We start from the raw sequence: 23,171 nt of genomic DNA, 5'->3' as shown, positions 1-23,171 counted from the left end.
TAGATAAATAAAGGTAGTCAGCCACTTTAAAGAAATGTTCCTTCACTTTAGTCAGGCTTTAAGCCAAAACGACCAGTTGCTTCCATAGTAATCTACTCTAGTCTTGTCAAGTGAAACTCACATTTGTACGTTACTCAGTTTTCTAATAACTAAACAGTACTCATTTCTTGCCATTTTTAATAAATCATTTTACTAAAACAGACCTTGGCTGTTGGGCGCACAACTCCTTAGGCCAGGTATGTATCTAAAGATGGAGAAGCCTCTTCATAATTTGGCCCTCGATTGTTTTCGCCAGTAGAATAAATTATCGACTATGTTCTTTGTAGGAATATTTATTCTCGAGGAAATAAAGATGAGTTTTTACTGCAGCCCAACCCAAGCCGAACCTTTATACTCCCGTTTATCGAAGGTTTTTTTATGCTCCTCGCAAACTTTTCTTGAATTTATCAGGAATCATAGTAATGAAATGAAACGTCCTACTGTTCGGTTTTGCTTCGACTAGGCTAATGAAGACGGGAGGAATTATAGAAGCGGAGAGAAAAAGTTTAACGTTCAATCCACACAAACTATGTCATTTCGGGACTAACATATGGTTCAATTCTATTTCAATAACTCGCTTGCGCGTAGGGGTCTTTAGCAGTGAGAGGAAACCATGAGGTTGGACAGGCGACCCTAGTGCTTGCCACGTATAGCCGGGGAATCGAAACCACGCCATCTTACTCAATACCAGACCTAATAATACAACGCGCACGCGCTAACCATTCGGCCATCCACCCCTCATAGAACCGCAGAAGAAATGAAACGGGGGGTTAACGTGTCCTACTCCGCCCGGGCTATAGTGAGGCTGAAATGTGGTGTATAGGGACAGCTCGGACTGGGGAGTGGTGATGGTCTACAAAGCCTGGTATCCTAGTAATACATATTAATTTGACTGCGTGGGGCGCCCTAAATACGACTTTCCCGAGAGTTTTTATTTTAAAAAATAACACAATGTGAAGTCAAGAAGCTTCACGTTGATATTAAAGGATTTGGAACTGGAAATGGGGATCAATAGCATCGATGAATTGTCCAACGATGTTTTGTAAAAACTAAATGATGAAAATACAAGGAAGGAAAACTATTATTCTTTCCATTAAATATGCATTTATAGCCATGAGAAACGGCTATTGTCTTGTCTCCCTTTAAGTAGTACATAATAGGTCTTAAAAAAAACCCTTCACAATAGGCTTTATTTACATATGTCTAAATTCTACATAATCAACTATCATAGCCACATCATCACCATGCCAGGTCGGTAGCCAATTGTGTCGTCCTTCCCAGAAATTCTTCAGTGGATCTTTGTCGGTGTTATGCCATGGTTTGGGATAGGCGTAGTGTGTCTTATCGTTAAACATACCATAGGTTCCCCCAATAGCTACGTTTAGGATCATATGGAACTAAAAGATATTATGAGCACCAAGGAATGGTTAATTCGGATGAAAAGAAAATGCACCTAAAGATTTGCTATTTTACTCTTGTTTTCATTATAATTTATTTGAAAATATCTTGAATTTAAAGTTTGATGCGTCACCTTTCTGTTTCGATTAAGATCAGGTTCGAGTTTTTGAAATTTAGACAATCCCACTAAACGTTCTCAAACAACACCGGATCGAACAAGGGACCTCCAGATTAGCAAGTCAACTAATTATTCACTGAGACACAGGGGCTCCCCGAAAACCTTATAGACACTCGAAAACCCATACATCATAAGCTCACTGTTAAGTTCATGTTTCTCCTACGAAAGACACGTGTCTCACATGTCAAACTTATGTGATATTATACTCTTAAGTCTGTCATCATAATGCAATTAGGTACAAAAACCTAGATAAAGGCTAATGTCCATGGAAGAATTAGTCAAAATGGAATGACAATTACCCCATACGTACAAAAATAGCGGTACGAAATCAATAGTAAAAAATACAACATGTTCGATTTGCATAAATTTTGCCCATATATTGTAAGACTGCTTATGATCGTCTGCAGTCTTTAAGATTTTGAACTTGATCTTTATGTCGCATGTTACAATACCAGCTAATCAGAATTAACTAGATTACCTGTTGATCAAAAGGTGCTATCTTATTACCATGGGCCCATGGATTAGTACCCTGGAACTTATACTGATTCCACAATGTCGTTCCATCTGCTACCGTCATTTTAAGGATAACATCATCATCAACTGAAATGCTGAAGTAGTTGAACAAAGGGCATACAATTTGAGAGTTATCGATTCAGGACGGACGGGATAAAATTTTAGACTGTTTTGGTAAAGCTGAAATGTAGGTTGAATGATAGGTTGGGATTTTAAAATTTTGAACGTGTTTAATTGTTGAATTGTTCAAGGAGACACAAAGACACAAAACAACTTATAGGAGTGGACCAATCTCCAAAGTGAGGCTTATTGTGATGAAGTTTATTTGTGTCTGCAAGATCCCAAGACCGTTGCCAGCGGTCATAAATGAAATGATTAATGCAGGATTTAAAATCTGTATATTATGGTGTTTAAAAATAGGAAAAGGGAAGATCTAAGGCAGACTTGGCAGCCGAGTCTGCTTTATCATTCCCTTTTATATCAGTATGACGGGGGATCCAGCATAGGATAATGTCCTTGCTTCTCAATTCGTATGCTAGTAGCAGACTAAGGGGTGTTCAAGCTGTTTGTTTTTTATTGCTTGTAATGAGGACAAAGAATCAGAAACGATTATACGTTTTAAATGTGATGATGATTCAATGAACTCAAAAGCCTTAAGAATTGCCCGGGGCTCAGCTGTAAATATGGAAGAAGCAGGTGGTAGACGGACAGATATGCTCTCGGATTGCTCCACGGTAGCCGACAAAATATCACCACACTTAGACCTTAGCTCTATAAAGCGCGACTGGAACACCGTCGAGCTAGTATCTCTATTCCTATGCTGAGTAAATCCATATCTTGCAAAATTGGGCGTTTCTTGCCTGGCAGCCGCTGGTTGTTTATTACCGATCGATTTCAGTCCGTTGACTATAAGCAACCCCTACCAAAGAATGAATGTCGATGCATTTGCATGTAGAAGTTCTAGGCAAAAGTAAACAGACAATGAAAACTATGTATCAAACCAAAATAAAAGAAAAGCTTACATGATGTGGTCTGGTGACCAGTCCATTTTATACGTATGGAATTCATGCCAATCACCATGTTCTTTTACTCTAAAGAATAAGACGCAAGACTCATTAAAATAATATAATTCTATTGTGTGTAATGAATGGAATTTAAACAACTCAAACCACATTACAAAGATGCGCGTCTGGGATGACCTTTGTGGAATAAAAGATCGTAAGTATTTTGGTATGCTAAAAAAATATATATATCGGCATTTAATATTCACAACTAATCTATTTGCCTAATTGGTAACAACTTGATGAAAAAGATGTTTTACTGGTGGGGGGTTGTATATCGAATCTTAAAGAAGAGGTCGTTTTGTTTCTATATTTTAACAAAAAATAATAGTGATCAATTATTTAGATCACTATTAGATAAATTAAATAACGTCATCAACAAGATCCATACATTTTCAGTAAATCTGACAAATTTCATTGTGTCGATATTACTGTTAGTGCTGTTTTTATCTTTTCGATTGCCATTGCTAGTTCGGGTTTGGCCAGTAACACAGTTTAGTGTCGCCGTTGAAAGGATACGTCCAGAAAGTCGATAATGCATGATTCTAGTATCTGCCCTTGTTATTTATATTTCCCCGATGATCGCTAATTGATGATATTTAATGGAATACTTATGTATTCGGTTTTCCTTAAATTGCATTAAATGTCGCAATATTGCTTACTTTTCGCCACTAACATGATGGTCATGTGCGGAATCTGGACCAAAGTGAAGTGTTGAGTGTATTCTTTTGATTCCATGATTGTCATTCTTGCCCCAATATGCGACTTCATTACCTAAAATAAATACATATAGTAAATAAATAAATGTAGATGACTTTTATTTGTGATAACTATAATTTTATATCAAATATATATAACTGAAGCTATCTTCGAATTGCCACGATCAAGTCATATGAGATTCATGTTTTAAAAACCTATCTTACATTTACCATTTGGGTCAACACATATTTACCAACATCAATGTATTTAAAATCTATTTTATTTAACCTAATTATTCACCCAGAACGATACGTGTTGAATTTTTCAACTTCCATTTTACTTCCCTTGACATTATAAGATACAAGTAAACTACTTACAAGCGGCTTCCATAAAGTCTATTTCACCATCTTGTGGCCAACCCCCATATGGAGAGTTGGTTGGTCTCATCCATATAGCTGCAAAAAAATATGACAAGTTATAATTTAGATGTTGAATTATTACATGTTAGAATTAAATAAATGAATATGAATATTGCATATAATGTATTAACTAAAACGTTGTAGTGTCATTGATATAAATAAAATAAAACCAAGTACGAACAATCCAAACCATAAGACAGAATTCGAAGTCCTAAAAAACGTTATAGGCAAAATAGTGTAATCAGCAAATGGACTGCTCCTCGTGTACAATATACACGACAAACAGTGGTAACAGGTGTCCGGAAGAGTAAGCTCACCCTGCCTGGCGCAATAGCTGCATCCAAACTATTAGGCGAAATGTCGGTAAAATAACGTGATGCATACATAAAACGTACTGATCATCTTGGGAAAGGAAGGTATTAAAATGAGCATTAAATGGTTTAACGCGTGCACGTTTGATCATAAGGTCTGTCATTAAGCACATGATATGGTTCCGATTCCGTGCCTGTACCCGACAAGGAGTAGGGTCGATTGTCCAATCCCCTGCTAAGGATTCCTACGCGGACACGAATTATTGAAATAGAATTTAACCATGTTAGTCCCGAATTGACCTAGGTTGTGTTTAGTAGACGTTTATTTCCCGTTTGAAAAAAAGGCCGGCTAAGGTTGGATCAGACAGTAGTACAACACTCAACAAGTGGTAGGTGTATAATTCATATGATGAGCTTACCTGGCCAAATCCAATCTCCTCTCGGTATCTGAGCTCTGACTACAACCTGACCATATTTTAACGTTGGTTTACTGTCTATCCTACCAGATAATAATGGGGGTAGGAGACCATCTTTAGCTTCTCGGTAACATCCTCGATTACCACTAAATGTACATGTACCCCAAGTTTCTGTAATTATAAAAGGCACTCAATTAAAAATACATATATTATAAGAACAGCAAACTATGTCCGTATGAAAGATATCCAATGCATAGTGTACGAAACGCATTACCACACATAGTTCAAATATAAATTCCTGCTTTTACTCTCTGATATTGAAAGGGTTTCTTATGTATGCAAATCAAAACCTTGAATCGTTTGGAAATGACCGTCAAAATACTCGATAACGCTCTCAACTAAATTATACGAGGTGAGTGTTACTCAAAAAGTGCATAGATTGTAATTAAATTATGTAGGTGATTGGTATACTTTCTTTAAAGTTTTATCAAAATCACTCAGCCAACTACTAGTACAGTTATTGCATGTCAAGTTTATAAAATAGTCGCAGATGGTATTACTGCCAGAGAAGTTTTTTTTTACTTGAAATATCCATCCGAATTAGTTGATATCCTTGTAGTGGAAGTAAATTCTAAGAATTGACCAATTAAATTTCAGTAAGCTAATTACGTAAGCATGGATTATGGATGTTCGAACTTTGGTGAATGACTGTGATCATGAATATATATTTCAAAATTCATAAAGCAAAAGAAAAAATTGTTGTTTTAAAGAATCAACCCATTGGGCTAATCAATGGCATTGATGTTGGAAAACTAAGGGGGTGACCAAGAAAATCAAAATCATTTGGACATTTTACCAAACTTCATACACTAGAAATGAAGTTATTGACCAATCCGATTGTAGTAGGCCAACTGCTTAGCTGTGTGCCAGTGGTCAAGAAGGTATCTTCTAAGTTTTATCATAATCTAATCACTAGAAGTAACGTTATCGTCTTTCAAAGAATCGGCTAATCAGACTGTGGTATTCTAATTAAATATGCTCTGTTAGCATTGATGTTCTAACTTCTAAACTAAGATTATTGCATTTAAGATATGGAATTTGTGAGCATTACTTATTCTTTACGACCAAGTTCATCAATTTTTAAACATCGTTTGTTTTATTTGTCCAATATTTGAGAATCATGAGATCATAGTAATTCGTGCTAGATTTGTTTATGAACACAATATTAACCTCATTAAAAGATGAAAGTGTCTTACTTTTAACGTCTAATACACCATGATATAAATCATTTTCAGTAAAATGACCGCTATCAACTGCCAATGTCTGCAACGAAAACACAAAAAGGTGAACTAGGTGTTAACCAAATTAGGTATAGTTTATCATACATGCAAATAATGTGGATATTGCATCGACCTTATAAATTCAAGTTATAGTTAGCAAATATATGTCGAGCTACTGTTATGCTACCCTTGTTGACACGAAACATGGCTTGAAAGAAGGGTATATACATGTATTGTCTTCTTACACAACCTTGAAGCAAGGTATTTAATACAATAATACTGACTTTATACTTGTATGGGCATGTAGCTCTTTTTATTTTAGGAAAATCGTATTCTTACCGGTTTTATATAAAGTTTACCATTTTTAACATAAACATTTCTATGATCATTAGTATACACTTGAAATTCTTTATGCTATAAATGAGAAATACGAACAATTAAAGGAAGCAAGTCTCTTAACTCATTGTCATCCACATTCTTCGACATTGCAAACACGACTTAAGGTCAATTTAAATCAACATTGATGTTATCTTATCATGAAAAGATGGAATTCTGGCATCCAATATGTAAGGCAAAAGCGCGTGCCAGAATGCTTTCGAGTGCCTTTTGTAATAAATCGACTGGATGAATGAGGCTAAACATACCCACAGGAGAATACTACCGATGTAGACTGCAATAACCAGACGCTAAAGACTGCGATTCAATTTGTACCCGCGTATTACGCCGAACATAACTAATTAGAAATTATAGTAAAAACAGAAAAGATTGAATCTAAGTCAGTTTAAATACATTCATAATATACTCTTGAAAAAAGTAGGGGATATTCAGAAACAATACAAAACTGCGGAAATGCACTGCTTTTTTTATTAGAGGTAACTAGTGTATGTTAACAACAGGCCAACTGCCTACTCATGAACATAAACAGTTCATATGGGCAGCTTATCTGGCCCTATTTCACTCGCAAAGAGATACACTGTCAAAAGTGAAAAGGGACGTTCTTGATTTTTGTCTTAATAATGCTTCTTATCAACCGTCCAATCACTATTTGCGGCAATCTGGCCTACTCCTTTTGCTGTTCCATGGCCAATTCTTGCAGTTTCGCCGGTTGACGTTGACGAACACGTCTCCCGACATGCTCTATAGAGGAAAGGTCAGGACCCATGGCTGACCAAGGCATATGGACATTAGGGTGCCGCTGGAGGTAATCATTCACGACACGAGCGCGGTGGGCACTGACATTATCATCTTGAAAGATGAAAAGTCGACCTGCACGTTGAGCAAAGGGCAGAACTATCGGTGCCAGGATGTGGTCACGGTAGTACACACCAGTGACCCTTTCTTGAACAATATGCAAGTCCGTTCTGCCAGTCTGTTGATTCCTCCCCACGCCCGAATGTGTCATGCTGTCTGACAGAGAGAAATGGGGTTTAACGGCCACTCGACACAAACTAGGTCATTTCGGGACTAACATATTTTTAAATTATATTTCAATAATTCGCTTGCCCGTAGGGGTCTTTAGCAGTGGGAGGAAACCCACGAGGTTGGACATGCTGTCCGACGTTAACGTTAGCATGACGCTCATTTACACGCCTCCAAATGCGATCACGACTATCAGTGAAATCCAGAGTAAATCTGAGAACATTACACGCGCCCATCGACGATTACCCCAAATTCTACGCTGCCTACACCATTGACGCTTGTTTGCCATTTGCTGGCGAGTTAATGGAGGCACAACACGCGGTCGTCGCGCATGCAAATGGGTTGTATGTAGCCGATTTATAATCGTTTGGGGTGTAACTCGAATTCCTGTAACTTGTTAGAAGTTTACAGAAAGCTGATTGGCCATTTGTCCTGGATTTCGCAGGACCTGTGTACGAATGTATCGATCCTGGGCTCTAGGACGACCTGAACGAGGTCTATTATCAACATTTTGTGTACCGGTTCCAGTCTGCTGATCACAGATTGTGACATATTAAGCATGTTGGCTACTACTCGCTGTGTAAAACCCATTTGAAGCATGCCAATAGCACGTAGACGTTCTTCATGTTGAAGACGTCTCATTGCAAATTAAACGTAACACATTGAAGCAAAGATACGCTTAACAGTAAATCTTATACAAGTGCTAATAGAAAAGCAAACATGGCTAGGATAAACCAGCCCGCTATTGCCTGTCGCACGTGCAGCTCAGTGGTCCTGTTGAGGCGATAAGTTCTTCATCTGTGATCATACTCTCAAAGCATGTCAAATGTCCATGACTATTTATCATATCACAACCTGCATAGGTATTTGCATTTCAATATTCCCTACTTTTTTTTGAAGAGTATACATTAGTTTATGCGTTGCGACCCATTTGTGCCCATTTCTTATTATTTAACTTATTTTTAAAACATGAGTAACCAGAATGTTTATAATCAATATTTTGTTGGGGTTTTTTTACTGCATATATTATCATGTTCAATATATATACCAATTCACAATCTTGTATTTGTGAAACTCCGACTTCAGAAGGCACAGGTTTACACTATTAGCGACTATCGTTTGTATGAGGCTTGTCTGCGCGCAAGGCAGAATAATGTTGACACTATCCGAATCATTATTTAGGATTTATTTTTTTAACTCCATCATAAGTGTGAGTTTTTGTAATTTTGTACACTAAAAGCAACGCCTTAAGACTCTTATTTGTAATTGATTAGCATCTTACGTATTCTCCGGTTGCTGTAACTTGCACCGTCCAGTGATTAGTATCCAAGTGATTTCCATTAAAATCATCTCTAAAGGAAACGGCCCCACGCATTCTTCTCGGTGGTAGAGTAGCCAAAGGTACTATTAAAATATTAACATATTTTCTTTTACACAATTAAAATATTTACATTGTATAAAATAGAAATCCATAGCATCAAAGAACAACATTCATCCAAAATAATTAAGTAATTGAACTGGATTATACAGGTCTATGGAATACAATTATTGCTTATTACTTAGCGACGTATTGACTAGGCTTCTTTAGTCATTGCTTATATTCCAAAGAATTGTGATCTGTATATAATATTAATTATCCAATCACGTCAAACACAATCCGTCGAGTGGATTGATACCAAGAGATCTTATGGGTGGAAGGGTTATCCCCAAGAAAACAAGGGGGTTATTTACCATTAGGATATCATGACAGGAAAATCCTCGGGCGATTAGCTCTTGAAGCTGGCAATCTGCGATGGTTGAATACTTCAGCGTAAATTTTTTGTACTACTTTAGTTGATTGAGAGGCATATATTACATAAGGAATTTCTAGCCTTGTCGAATTAAGTATAAATCTAGGTTGGTTCCATTGTTATTGTAAACATCTGGGCAAACGCTTAACCTATTTTAAAATAACGTTTCCTTGCTCAAATCACCAGTGATTGCAGTGAAAATTCATCTTCTCGACAAACTCCTAATCAACAAATATGTTTTTTCCCGCTAAATCTCTATTATTTCCATCGAATTCTACCCCCCTCCCCCTGATAACCAACATAAATAATATCTTTAGCTAAACGGCCAAATTTAGACATTTCCACACATGTTCGACTTGCTCTCCTGAACTGTTTTGTAGACTATAATAATATATATGACATCAACAAAAAACATAATAAATTCTGAAACTAACGGGATGTTTGCATATTCGTCTGGTCCGCCGAAGTCAACTTAAAATACACCACGAACAAATAATACGCTTATAATGGGAATATTGGATCGTTGTTGGAATGTATATTGAGCGGCTTAACCATCAGCATCGTGATGATTTTATCTAACGAGCTTGAAAAACATTAGTTCTAAAAGAATACAGTGTTATTGGGGTCATCCATGTGCCTATCATGAGGACATTGGGTTATTCATGGGTCTAAACCGCCAACACCTCGAGAAAGTTTTTTTATTTGGGTTGGCATGATGTTAATGTGGTGCTTGTTTAGTTCGCTTCAAATGAAATGCCATGCATTGTGTTATGCCCCGACATCGGTACTAGGCCTACTCGTATTTTGAATTTTACGTACACTGGCCAACCATCCTGCAACACTGCCAGGGGAAAATTACTCTGGAAAATCCTAATGAACTTTCTTGGTCAACCCTGGGAGCGAACACGATACCTCCTGGTAAGCTAGTCAGTGTCTCCGCGGATCCCATGTTTCAAAAAAGTTCCCCGATCTGATCGGGAGGGATGGAAGTTGCCTACCTTAAAAGTCATTTAGACACGACTATTTTTTCTAAACGGCCTAAAGGATTTCAAATGTTTATTTAGATAAATTAAGTCGCCCATTACCGTAGGTTCATAGCAGTGGCCAATGAAAAAATTGTGGAAGTTTTCATTGTTTTGGTTTTTCAGTATTTTGTGGTAAGATTCAGATTTGCTCAACGAATTTGCTCAGTTATGGCGAGCTTTCAAGACAAATTTAGGCATTTTTCCAGCACCTTGCTTATTTTAGCCACCTATGGCTAGATTAATAGCTTGACCGAGCCAACCGATTATCCATAGGTACACCTGGTAACATGTTTGTTATTCTAGAATTTTGAGTAAACCGTCACTGCCATGGCATACGATATATGTCATCTGTTTGGTGGCGAAAGAATTTCTTATTTGACTGATCACGATTAACATTAATATACTACAATGATGAGAAAATATTTCTTTATTTCATCTTTCATTAAAGGGAATATCCCGATTTGAACAGAGCCTCAAAAATACAAACCCGAGTACGTATGAAATTTAAGCACCAAACTATAGAGGAGTGGTGTATTTAGTTTGTCTCTAAATTTCAGCTCAAAATATTAGGTCGTGTGGACGTGAACGTCAAAACTGCTTATCCGGACACGTAAAACTTTTAAGATTTCGGGTCAATTGTTTCGTTGGGTGACCTGAGATTCGATTCCCGTTCCTTTAGAGGTCTATACTGTGAATGACCCACGTGCTGTACTTGATAACGAAAAGTAAATGTCACCTGCACAATAATTAAAAAAAATAATAGTCTGGTTTTATCAGACACAGATCTCCATTTCCAGATGAAGACTGACAGGTTTAAGTTGTTTGAAAACGTATCATATATACTGAGTTAGTTGCTCGGCCCTAAGGTAGAGGATTTTAAGCTATTTTAACACAAAAATAAGCAGTTTTATTCTCCAAAATATTATCGGGATTGGCCCTTTAAAGGCTAGACTAACTGAACAGTTCCTTGACTCATTCACCGTGATTTGATATTATTGCAATGTCAGTGTTATGTGTTTTCAACTTCTTCGATTTGCTTATTCTGTACTTACTTTATACCCTACAGACAACTTACCTCGTTTCCAAACCTGATGAGATCCTCCAAATATCAAACCATCTAAATAACCCTGGCTATAATAGTCAACTTCATCGACATTTTCCATTAAAGCATCAACATAACGCCAGATACCATCAGCTTATCAAGATAGAAATATATCCGTGACAATTATCGTGTTCATGACTTTCTTATGTACCAGATGTAAGAAATATAACGAAATCTGAATTATAAACTGCTTTGGTTTTATTGCTTAATATGAACTTCCTTCTGGCATCTCTGGGATAGAAAGTCCAACTTTACGTTAAATAGGCCTGATTGGAATATGTAAAATAAAAATGGCGATCATATCGCAATTAAACCAGCGGCTGCCAGGCAGGAAACGCCCACATTTTCGAGAGATGGATAGAGAACAAGCTAAAACAAAAGTGATTTTTCCTACAATCAAAGGCCATAAGTCAGGAAATTACAATTCGATATGCGCAAATATCGAAAGGAATCGAGATCTTTAGGTTATAAACTTACATTTCGAGTTTCAACAAAATCAGATAAAAATTGTGACCTCTATAGGGTCCACAACCTTGATATACCATATTTTTACGCTATTTCAGAACGAGGGGCGGCCATTTTGTCTGTCAGTTTTCACTGACAAACTCCGCGGTCCTTAGGGTGAACCGGTGATATAATAATACGGTTTTTTAAATCGGATAAAAATTATGACCTCTATAGGGTCCACAAGCTAAAAACGCGATTTTTCGAACAATCAGGGGCAATAATTCAGGAAGTTACGGTCCAATATGCGCGAATATCGACAGGAACCAAGATCCTTGGGTTATAAACTTAGATTTCAAGTTTCAACAAAATCGGATAAAAATTGTGACCTTTATAGGGTCCACTACCTTGATATACCATATTTTTACACTATTTGAGAACGAAGGGCGGCCATTTTATCTGTCATTTTTTGACCGATTTTCACGAAATTCGAACTCCGCTGTCCTTAGGATGTAACGGTGATATAATAATACGATTTTTTAAATCGGATAAAAATTATGACCTCTATAGGGTCCACAAGCCAAAAACGTGATTTTTCGTACAATCAGGGGCCATAATTCAGGACGTTACGGTCCGATATGCGCGAATATCGAAAGAAACCGAGATCTTTGGGTTATAAACTTACATTTCAAGTTTCGACAAAATCGGATAAAAATTGTGACCTCTATAGGGTCCACAACCTTGATATACCATATTTTTAAGCTATTTGAGAACGAAAGGCGGCCATTTTGTCTGTCAGTTTTGGGCCGATTTCCACGAAATTCGAAGTCAGCCGCCCTTAGGGTTTAACGGTGATATAATAATACGGTTTTTTTTAAATCGGATAAAAATTATGACCTTTATAGGGTCCACAAGTACAATCAAGGGCCATAATTCATGAAGTTACGGTCCGATATGCGCGAATATCCAAAGGAACCAAGATCTTTTGGTTATAAACTTACATTTCAAGTTTCAACAAAATCGGAAAAAAATTGTGACCTCTATAGGGTCCACAACCTTGATTTTTCACCTTTGAAAATAAAGATATTATTATTATTATTATATACCGTACTTTTACGCTATTTGAGAAGGGCGGCCATTTTGTCTGTCAGTTTTGGGCCGATTTTCACGAAATTCGAACTCCGTCGTCCTTAGGGTGTAACGGTTACATAATAATACGGTTTTTTAAATCCGATAAAAATTATGACCTCTATAGGGTCCACAAGCTAAAAACGCGATTTTTCGTACAATCAGGGGCCATAATTCAGGAAGTTACGTTCCGATATGTACAAATATCGAAAGGAACCGAGATCTATGGGTTATGAGCATACATTTCAAGTTTAAACCAAATCGGATAAAAATTGTGACCTCTACACTGTTCACAGGCAAAAAACGTGATTTTGTCGTACAATCAGGGGCCATAATCCATGAAGTTACAGTCCGATACATGCCAATATCGGAAGGAACCGAGATCTTAGGGTGATAAACCTATATTTTAAGTTTCAATGAAATCGGATAAAAATTGTGACCTGTAGACTGTTCACAACCAATTGTGGACGGACGTCCGGACGGACAGGGGCAATATACGTCCACATGAAAATGTGGGCGTATAAAAATATATATCAATCATGGTTGATAACATTTAGAACTAAGAAAAAGTCTGGTCTTCCATAATTCTAACAAAATAGCATATGAGCTGGATACATACCTCCCTTTTCTGCTTTTCTAAGCAGTTCTGTACCTTTATTTACTTTATATATGAAATATAGATTCTTAAGTCCAGGGATATCTTAAATTAAAAATATATTACATGTATATACTTCAGGCTCGATGCGTAATTTCGCACGGCTTAATACAGGTTAAATATGGACTCAGGTTGATTATTTAACATTTAAGAAAACAAATTCAAATTACCAACGCTAGATAATCTCCCTGGTTGGATTAAATCGGATTTAAACTAGGTCCACTAGGTCTCTCCGCGCCAAATAGAAGATAGCGGCACTGTGTTAAAGTCGAGGCTCATAGGTCGCATCTTCAACAGAAGGCTTGATATCGTTTTAACGCCGTACATTTTATCAAACCCTTCACTCAATACCCTGCATATTTCGCCACTAATTTCTATTGACTACTGACCCAGCTGGGAACCTCTTAGATTACTCGATAGAAAATATCGCGAATACGAAGTATAGCGTTTTTTCTGCAAATGTCTTCCTGTGATAATCGTTCAATATCAAGGTTTCCGTGGAGGTCGCCATGTTTGATTACAGTACGTTTGTGTCACGACCTCTCATTGTACAACGCTATTGTTCACGTATAGGGACTTAACGTACCTGTAAGTTCCGGAATATCAGACTAAACTACCCAAGGCTTGACGTCGTAAAACTCGCTGTCTATATACTATACTGACTCGAATTGGACCGATATTCCCTATTCCCATTAGAGATTAAAATCTCACAATATTGTAACGGATTCATATAGCGCTAAATGACCCACCGGGCCCTTAACGTGAAGATATTACATAAATGTCTATTTTTTAAAAAAAAAATAATTATAAAAACGTAAGGTGCCAGGCAGGTCGACCAAAAGAAAACCCAATACAATAATAAAAGCACGAAGAGCGAGATCATTCATATGTATGTTAAAAGTAAAATAAAAACAACCCAATAGTGAGGCTGATGTCCCCCGCCGAAATCCCAAAATAAATAGATGACACATATTAATTAATCGCACATCTATTTTTTTCAAAAGTATCGCGCAATCAAACTACACATTACTCCATCAGATAGAATCAAGATTATTTTGTCCCAAAGCATCGACCAGTGAAATTGATTAGCTCTGCTTAATTTCATCTCGAAATGATAATCATTGAACTCAGTCAAGGCATTCACCTAACGGACATCTACGTCAAGTTTAAACATTCCACCTCAATGAAAAGCAGAGTTGTTATGTTCCAAAGTCTTGAACAATCAAACTGCTTATCGCTCCTTAGCAGAAAATTCTCACCATCGAACTTCGTCAAGGTAATGATATACTGAATCTATATTCGGAGTTTCATCGCTCTCACTTCATTATAACCAAAGTTATCATGGCCCCAAAGCATCAACCAATCAAACTCCGTGAATGCCTACACCAAGTTTGAACATTCTACCTCAATTAGAAGGAGAGGTATTGTGTTCCAAAGTCTCGACCAATCAAATTGCTTATCGCCTGCTTACCCTCAGCAGAAAATGTTCATTATCGAATTTAGTCAAGGTATTGTTGTGATAAATATACACCAAGTGTCCCCACTCTCACCTAATTAGAACTAAAGTTATTGTGTCTCAAAGCATCAACCAATCAAATTTCTTATCTCTGCTTACCCAAAGCAGAAAATTTGAACATTCTAGCTCAATTAGAAAGAGAGTTATTTTGCCCCAAAAGTGTGTCGGACAGACAGACGGACGAACCCATTTTAATAGTCCCCTGCTTTCTTCGAAAGGCGGGGAACAATAAAATGTGTTATTGAGGGATAGGACCACAAACAATCAAATGTGCTTTTATTTTTAAAATTATTCATCGTTTATAGATGATCGACCAGAATATGTTTAAGACTAAACTAAAAGCTACTTTGTTCATATTAAACCCTTGTTTTGTTTGTGCATATTAAACCCTTGTTTTGGGATGATATAGGACCATTTACCAAAGTCCACTTATATTTTAGCACAGTGTACAAACATATCTGCCCCTGTTGTCATGGGTTTTTTGGTGGGTTTTCTTTTTTGAAACAATATAATCGTGGTTCAAAAATTTAAATTTCTTGAAGATATAAATTAACCTGAAAAATAAAACACCTACCTTCTGACTTAAATTCACCGCCCTTGGCCGATAAGCTAAATTGGGGATCTGGTAGGATATAACAACTGACCAGACCCACTGTCGTCAATAAAACCCATAACGTGAACATATTGTTTACCACTATGGCATAAGTAAGTTATTTTATACGGCCCACTTTGTAGATGTTTATATTTTAAAATCTCGTGTATTTATAACAGATGGCCTATCTTACGTTTGACGTAATGCGTTTTTTAGTTAGATTTGTAAAAACCATCTATCATAAATCGACCCATATTTTATTGAATAGTAGAAATATTATTTGTTTGCGCCATAACTTTAAGTTAAAGTAAAAGCTAAATCTTAGTGTGACAATTTTCAATGAAGAAATCACGTATAGAAAAGCACGTTATTGTTTAGTTAAATTTCAAACAAGCCAACGTCTATCCCACATAAATTCACAGGTAGTAGATGACCCAACTTTGGAGATACGTATAAGGTTTATTATGTATTGCTAGCCCCTTGAAAAAAACAATAACTTTCAAGAAGTGGTGAAGTGATGAGTTTGGAATATGTATAATAATGGTACTTTCATTATCTTAAAGGACTGCTTTCTGCAGCAGTAACACTTCTGCGTCATAAAATAGTTCCCCTGACTGTAATATTAGTATTGCTCTCACGTTCATTATTCCCCGCATTAATGTTATCATTGATCAGTTAATATAGTGCTGTAAGAATTTATGGAACATTACATAATGTGCAGAAAAAATGTCTTAAATTCTTTTCATACGCACCCATTGCAGCTGATCTACTTTCCCAAGCAGTAGCAAGTTTGTCGTCTGTCCGAGATTCTTTTTGGCTCTGGGATTGTTTATGTTTCTGTGGGTGATTTCTGTTAATTAATAAATAGATTTAACCCACAATAAAAAATTATCGAGAGAACTGACGTTGTTCTGAAAGGATGCTCCAGTTTGAGGAGTAGTTCTGTACTATTCAAGAAGCCGATGAAAATCATTTCCGTAGGAGCACAGTCGACATCGTGTTATTATATTGAGTAAAATTTGAACTCCTGCATTAATTTTAGTTATATCATTTATATCAGACAATTTTCTTTGGTGTTTCAAAGCAAGTATATGAAGATTTTCAGTGCATATTCCTAAGGCATATCACCCAATTCTATTGCCTAGTATCCCTTAAAACAAATACTCCCTTAGAATCACCATGGTCTCCTCTGTCATTAAAGTGGTTTCATATTAATAGTATTTCCTCTGCAACATGCATCTGATGGACCGAGGATCTCTAGTTACCAACTCTACATGTAGTTGAGACTGATAATAATTTTTGTATGATTTTACCACAAAGTTTTGCAACTTTTTTTTACGAACTAGGGTATTTCCTCTGCATCATGCATCTGAGAGACCGAGGATCTCTGGTCACCAATTCTACATGTAGTAGAGACTGATAATAATTTTTGCATGCTTCGCCGAAGCTTCCAAGCAATTATCATGAATATTTCATAGAATATGTTCTATAGAGATAAATGTAACATAAAGAATAACATTATTTTAATAACCCAATAGTGTACGTAACTGCATAGTGCATTTTGGCAAATTAAATAGAAAACATAGTTACCTCCCTTTCAATTATGAGGCTGTCCTTGTATAAGTAATGATATGTATATGACACAACACAGTATTCAATTATGAAATTATAGATTTTATAAATTGTTTATAATCTGGGTGATTACAGAAGTGCATCAGATACATTAGGAATTATTAATTTAATTAACAAAAGAGATAATCTATGACTGAAATCGTTAAAGTAGATCTAGATGTAGGCCTATGAAGATGATACGTTTTTTACGCACCTGCACACTTTACATTCGGCTTCTGTGTCCAGTTTTAAAGGTCTTAAAAATTTGTTTTGCAGATCTTCAATCAAATTGCATTTATATTGAAACTTTTTGACAAATTAATTTATTCTGAGAGACCTTATGACTGGTTTTATAAGAATAGCATAGTCTAGATTATTACTGCTACCATTGTAACCTCATTATCCATTTTGATTCTCCCACATTTGGACCACATGTTTTATCCGATTTAACGACAGTTGAATTATAGGTTTATCTCCAAATGATCACGGTTCCTTTCGATATTGGACCGTAACTCCATGGATTATGGCCCCTGATTGTACGAACACAGAGGTGTTTAGCTTATGGACACTCTAGAGGTCACAATTATTATCCGATTTTGCTTATAACCCAAAGATCTCGGTCCTTTCGCCCATGCCGGACCTCAACATACTGGATTAACGAAAAACCGCGTTTTAGCTGGTCCTTCTAGAGGTCAATATTTTTATCCGATCTGAAACACCTTTCGACTATATTGTAGTGAACGAGTGGACAAAGGTATACCGTAACTATATTTAGAGTACTTCTTGAGTCCTAGATATACAGTGACGCTCGTACACTAAGCGGAGAGCGATGTTGTTGGTATCACGTGACATCTACGGGTCGCCTCGTCAATCACTGAACTGAGCACACGGTGAGGCGAAATCAAAGTGGTAGGTGAATTATTTATACAATAAATAAAAATAAAAAATAAATTAATTAGATCCTAAAAGGACCTAGAATAATATTTAATGTAAATTTAATATTTTGTGCGCATATCATATATAAATAAAATGAAATAAATGATTAATGTCTGTTTAGCATCAGAATGTTGGAAGACCCGTTTCAAGAATTTTTCCTAGCATTATGACTGATTCATGGAGGTGAAGTCGAGTCCGATCGCACCAAGAGTCAACCCATTTTGTTAACTTGTTTAATGTTTTAAGATCTTGTCCCATAGTCGCGGGGGAAACAAATTAAGTGGTAGGGTCTGGTATACGATGTGCTAAATGGCAAGAGGTGGACAAAATTGGCAACTATTGAATGTAGCCAGTCACTGGTGTGAAATTTATGATACATTTTAGTGAAAGTATTATTTCTGCTACGAATAAAAAGCTGATGGAGATGACAATGGGAGTCAGTAAATACATAGGGATTGACTTAATCCTCCTCGCATAACTTTAACTCTCCATCTATTTGTAACTCAGTACAAGGGTGGCTGAGACCGGCAGAACCTAAAATAGGTTAAATTCTCAGACCGACCGCGAGCGCCGCAGGCGCGAAGCGCGCCGGCTGGGGGTCTGGCCTCCCCCAGAAAATTTTGAAAATTGAGAGCTTGAAACCGGCATCTGTGGACTATTCTGGTGCAGTTTACATAGGAATTTATTTTGTCGCGAGCAGCTTTTTTCGCATGAAAACTCAGCACTAGGACGACAACACACACACAGGAGATTTTAAGAAAGGTTGTACTTGCCCCGGGGTCGAACTGATCTGATCTAATCTGTGCAACTGACACCACAAGAACACAAGAAGAAACACCCAATTAGGGGTCAGGAGGCATCGCTGACTACACTTTTTTCGAGCACTACACCATTTTTCAGAGCACGGTTTTCTTATTTTCGAAGCACGGATTTTTCATTTCGAGGCACGTTCATGCTCCAAGGCACGTTATTTTAGGCCCCGGAGACCGGACAATCAGAGGAGGTGCTTTCCAAGGATATTGTAACTTTCGGCTTTGACCTACTTTGGTGGACAGATCAGCCATGTAAACCACATCCCCAACTGCAAATCGGTCATAATTGAGACGACGTCATAGGGATGTTTCAGACGAAGTTGGTTAGCTTGAAAATGCTGACGATGATGCTCATGAACGTCCCCCAAGGTAGAAGCTAAGAAATGTACCCACTCGTCAGCGTTACGATAAGGTGGCTTCACAGTAGAAGTGTCAATAACTTGCCGCCCAAGCATCATCATATTGGCGGTGAAACCAGTATTCCTGTTTACCATGAATTGCATGGACATTGTCAATAATGGGAGATGTAAATCCGAATCCTTATAATTGATGTAGAAACGAATCATTTGTAATATTATCCGGTTTGAAGAGTTCCACCTGCCCATTAGAAGAAGGATGATAAGGGGTGGCTTTTGTCTTTGATTACTTCCAGGTCACAAATTGCCTGGTATAAAGTTTCATCGAAATTTCTTCACTGATCTGTGTGGATCTCCACAGGGTAACTAAAGGTAGTTAAGAAATGGACCAGAACTTTCCAGTTGCCAGCTTAGCATTTGATCGTGAATTTGCAGCCATTTCTATCCATTTCGTAAACCATTACAAGTACGTACCGGTTGCCCTGTTACTTTCCATGTGCACCCTTTGTATGGAAATCCCAGCATAGGATTCTAGGGGCCTTGGCTTTCCGGTTGGTCTTTTTGCTTTCATTGCACTACATAGTACTCTCTCTCATGTGCTCATCGTTGTAGACCAACTATCGTTGAAAATTGAATTTACGTCGATTTGTGAACATTTTAAAAGCCGTAGTTCGATTGGGCGTCCCAGAAAAGATACAAATCGACACCAACAACATGGAAATCGATCAAGTTGAAGCTTCTTCTCGTACAAAAAGATACATTATGAGAGATTAGAGTTGGCAGTTCTCACTATAATAGGCAAAAACTAAATACTGTAATGTGAGTTTGCTGAAAATTTCAGTCAAATTGATCCACTATGAACCGAGATTTTAGCGATTTAATTTTCGGCCTAGCCTCGATCATCATTACTAAAGTCGGTAGAATAAAAAAACGATTATCCATTTCTTGATTAAATTATGAATGGAAGTCGAACAGCAAATCGGAACCTAATTCAATAAACATCACAGGCTAGCGATGCCATCGAGAGTTGATTATGGTCTGGATAAGTTAATTAATGTATAATTAATACTTTAGATAACATTTCAGGCCTAAAGAAATACCTGCAATAGGCAGATTTAGCTCTTGCATAATGTATGGTTAACTGATTATTGGAAAATATCGACAACTATCATCTTTTTTCCTGGCAAAAACCAGAGGAGAGCTCCAATCAGATATGGAGGAAGCTATGACACCCGCTTTAAGAAATTTATCATGATAAAGCCACACAGATATCCATTGGAAAGATATGTGCGCCAATGTGGAAATTTACATTTTTGACCATGAGACCAGGGCCCTGTTTCACAAAAACTTAAACTAAAATCTAACTGTAAATTAAAATTTTATGCGTTTCACGAAGATTGATTGTAACTTAAAATGCAATTTTAATAAATTTTAGTTAAAATTGCTTGCGCTCGCGCAGTGCACAATTCCGGCGAGGGCGCTTAGGGTGTAAGCATACACGCTTCGGAACTGCTGCCAGGTTGAACTAACCGTTACAATACCAATGAGGAGAGTTTCATACGTTGTAACAATTTCTGCACATGCTCAGACCGTCGTAGAGAGATGAAATAGTATATTTATTGCGGGTTATTCGCTTTGAAATGTATCTGTTGGTTGGCCTTGAACTGGCATGTCGCTTTCGTGACCTTGGCATTTGATGTACTCGCAGGCTTCAATGGAAATAATGCGTATCGATATACTAAATCACTTGCATTTAGTAGTTTTGTGGTATTTTGGATAACAGAAACTATTGATAAATTGTCACAAACATGTGATATATTTCTGACTCAAACGATTAATCTAGACTAAAGTATTGTCGAATTTTAAAAGTATTTAATAACTTTTAAACTAATACATGAAATAACCAATGTTCCGATGCCTAGATTTGAAATGTCAGTTCGATGGACCCTTTCAATAATAATTTGAAAATGCCAAAGTGCCCCACTCCGTATTGGATAATGCCTATCTAACTTACTAAATTAAATGATTTTTCCCAATATAAATTACCCATGGTTCCTATATAAATCATCATAACCCCAAAATCATAAATACTTTGCTGACGGGGTTTCTATTCCTCGGTTGTACGTGACAGGGAGTAGGGTCGCCCGTCCAACCTCGTGGGTTTTCTCCGGGTCCTCCGGTTTTTGTTCTTGGGGTTATAATTTGGGGCGTTATCTAATTGCTTATATTACCTTACAATAAATTAAACGGTAGGGCCGCAGCTATATTCAAGCAATGGAAAGAAATTGAATGAAAATTGTTTTTGTGAATGATAGTATGTTTAAATTATATAACCCGGGCCATTGGCAATATCATTATTCCAAATATATATATATGTCGCAATAGATCTCACAACGTAGATCTAATCAATGTTTGTTAATGTCGTGATTTTAAGTTAGGAGAGGGTGGCGGCTGTCGTAAGTTAAAATTGATTTTAGTTAAAATTGTCCCTAAAATAGTTTTGTGAAACGCCACTATTTTAAGTTAAGATACAATTTTAACTTACAATATTATTTTAGTGGATTTTATCTAAAATGCTTAAAATCGTTTTGTGAAACGCATCTATCTTAAGTTAGGATGGAATTTTACTTTTAAGACGATTTTAAGGAGATTTAAGTTTTTGTGAAACAGGGCCCACCCATTTCCTTTAATTTAACTGCTTTGCCTAAGGCAATCCCCTTGCTCAGAAGTATCCACTATGGTTATCATGGCAGCGGTATCCATAACATCGTCCATCTCCTCCCCCAAACAACGCATTTGGAATTATCAGACGGGTTCCAGTAGTCTTCCTAACCAATAGCATAGGAGTATCGTCTTTGTTGGTCGAAACGGGACAATCAGGATTTAAAGGCGATTTGGTCAACTGAGAATTAGAATCTGTTCGCAACCCCCGTTGCTGCAAGTTGAAAAGAATGACTGCCTTAGTGTTAGAGTACGTAGTGGACCCCTGGATTCACTTGGTACTACCCCTCGTGTGGCTTTTCCGGCTCTTCTGAAAGGAAGGGCGATAACTCGGCGAAGGCGCTCCGGTAGTAAAAGACTTCTGGGGGCTGAAAGTCTAAGGAATGATTTGCCAATTTTGATTTTAGAGGTGATATCTCTGCGGAGACGCACCGGTAGTATTCGATGTCAAGAGAGCTGAAAGTCCTGGGAAGGGGTTGCCAATTTTGATGTCTTCCATAGTCCCGCGGATTCGATTGTTACCTGTACGGAGATGGTGGTCGAGAATTATTATTTCTCGGGGCTGAAAGTCAAAGGAATGATTTGCCAATTTTGATTTTAGAGGCGATATCTCTGCGGAGACGCACCGGTAGTATTCGATGTCAGATGGCTGAAAGTCCTCTTTCATGGACTTCATTTCCTTTCGCCATTCCTGTTGCTGCTTAAAAGATGTGCCAGACACTGCCCGAACTTCGAATACTTCAACGTCTA

General features: G+C 37.2%; 1 protein-coding gene across 1 annotated transcript; it reads right to left on the bottom strand.

Annotated features, from left to right (window-relative positions):
* Positions 1-1,222: 1,222 nt before the first annotated feature.
* LOC126829547 (beta-1,3-glucan-binding protein) lies at positions 1,223-16,082 on the bottom strand. The gene is made up of 12 exons (XM_050559495.2): positions 15,968-16,082; positions 13,842-13,922; positions 11,624-11,743; positions 9,016-9,137; positions 6,654-6,728; positions 6,291-6,357; positions 5,038-5,205; positions 4,266-4,343; positions 3,852-3,963; positions 3,151-3,219; positions 2,094-2,223; positions 1,223-1,436 (listed from the first exon to the last, which is right to left on the bottom strand). The coding sequence occupies exons 1-12, from the start codon at positions 16,074-16,076 to the stop codon at positions 1,233-1,235; spliced, it is 1,335 nt and encodes a 444-aa protein (XP_050415452.1). The 5' UTR covers positions 16,077-16,082; the 3' UTR covers positions 1,223-1,232.
* Positions 16,083-23,171: the final 7,089 nt, after the last annotated feature.

The sequence above is a fragment of the Patella vulgata genome, chromosome 8, assembly GCF_932274485.2.
Source record: "Patella vulgata chromosome 8, xgPatVulg1.2, whole genome shotgun sequence".
Lineage (NCBI taxonomy): Eukaryota > Metazoa > Mollusca > Gastropoda > Patellidae > Patella > Patella vulgata.
This window is presented reverse-complemented; position numbering and strand designations above follow the sequence as displayed.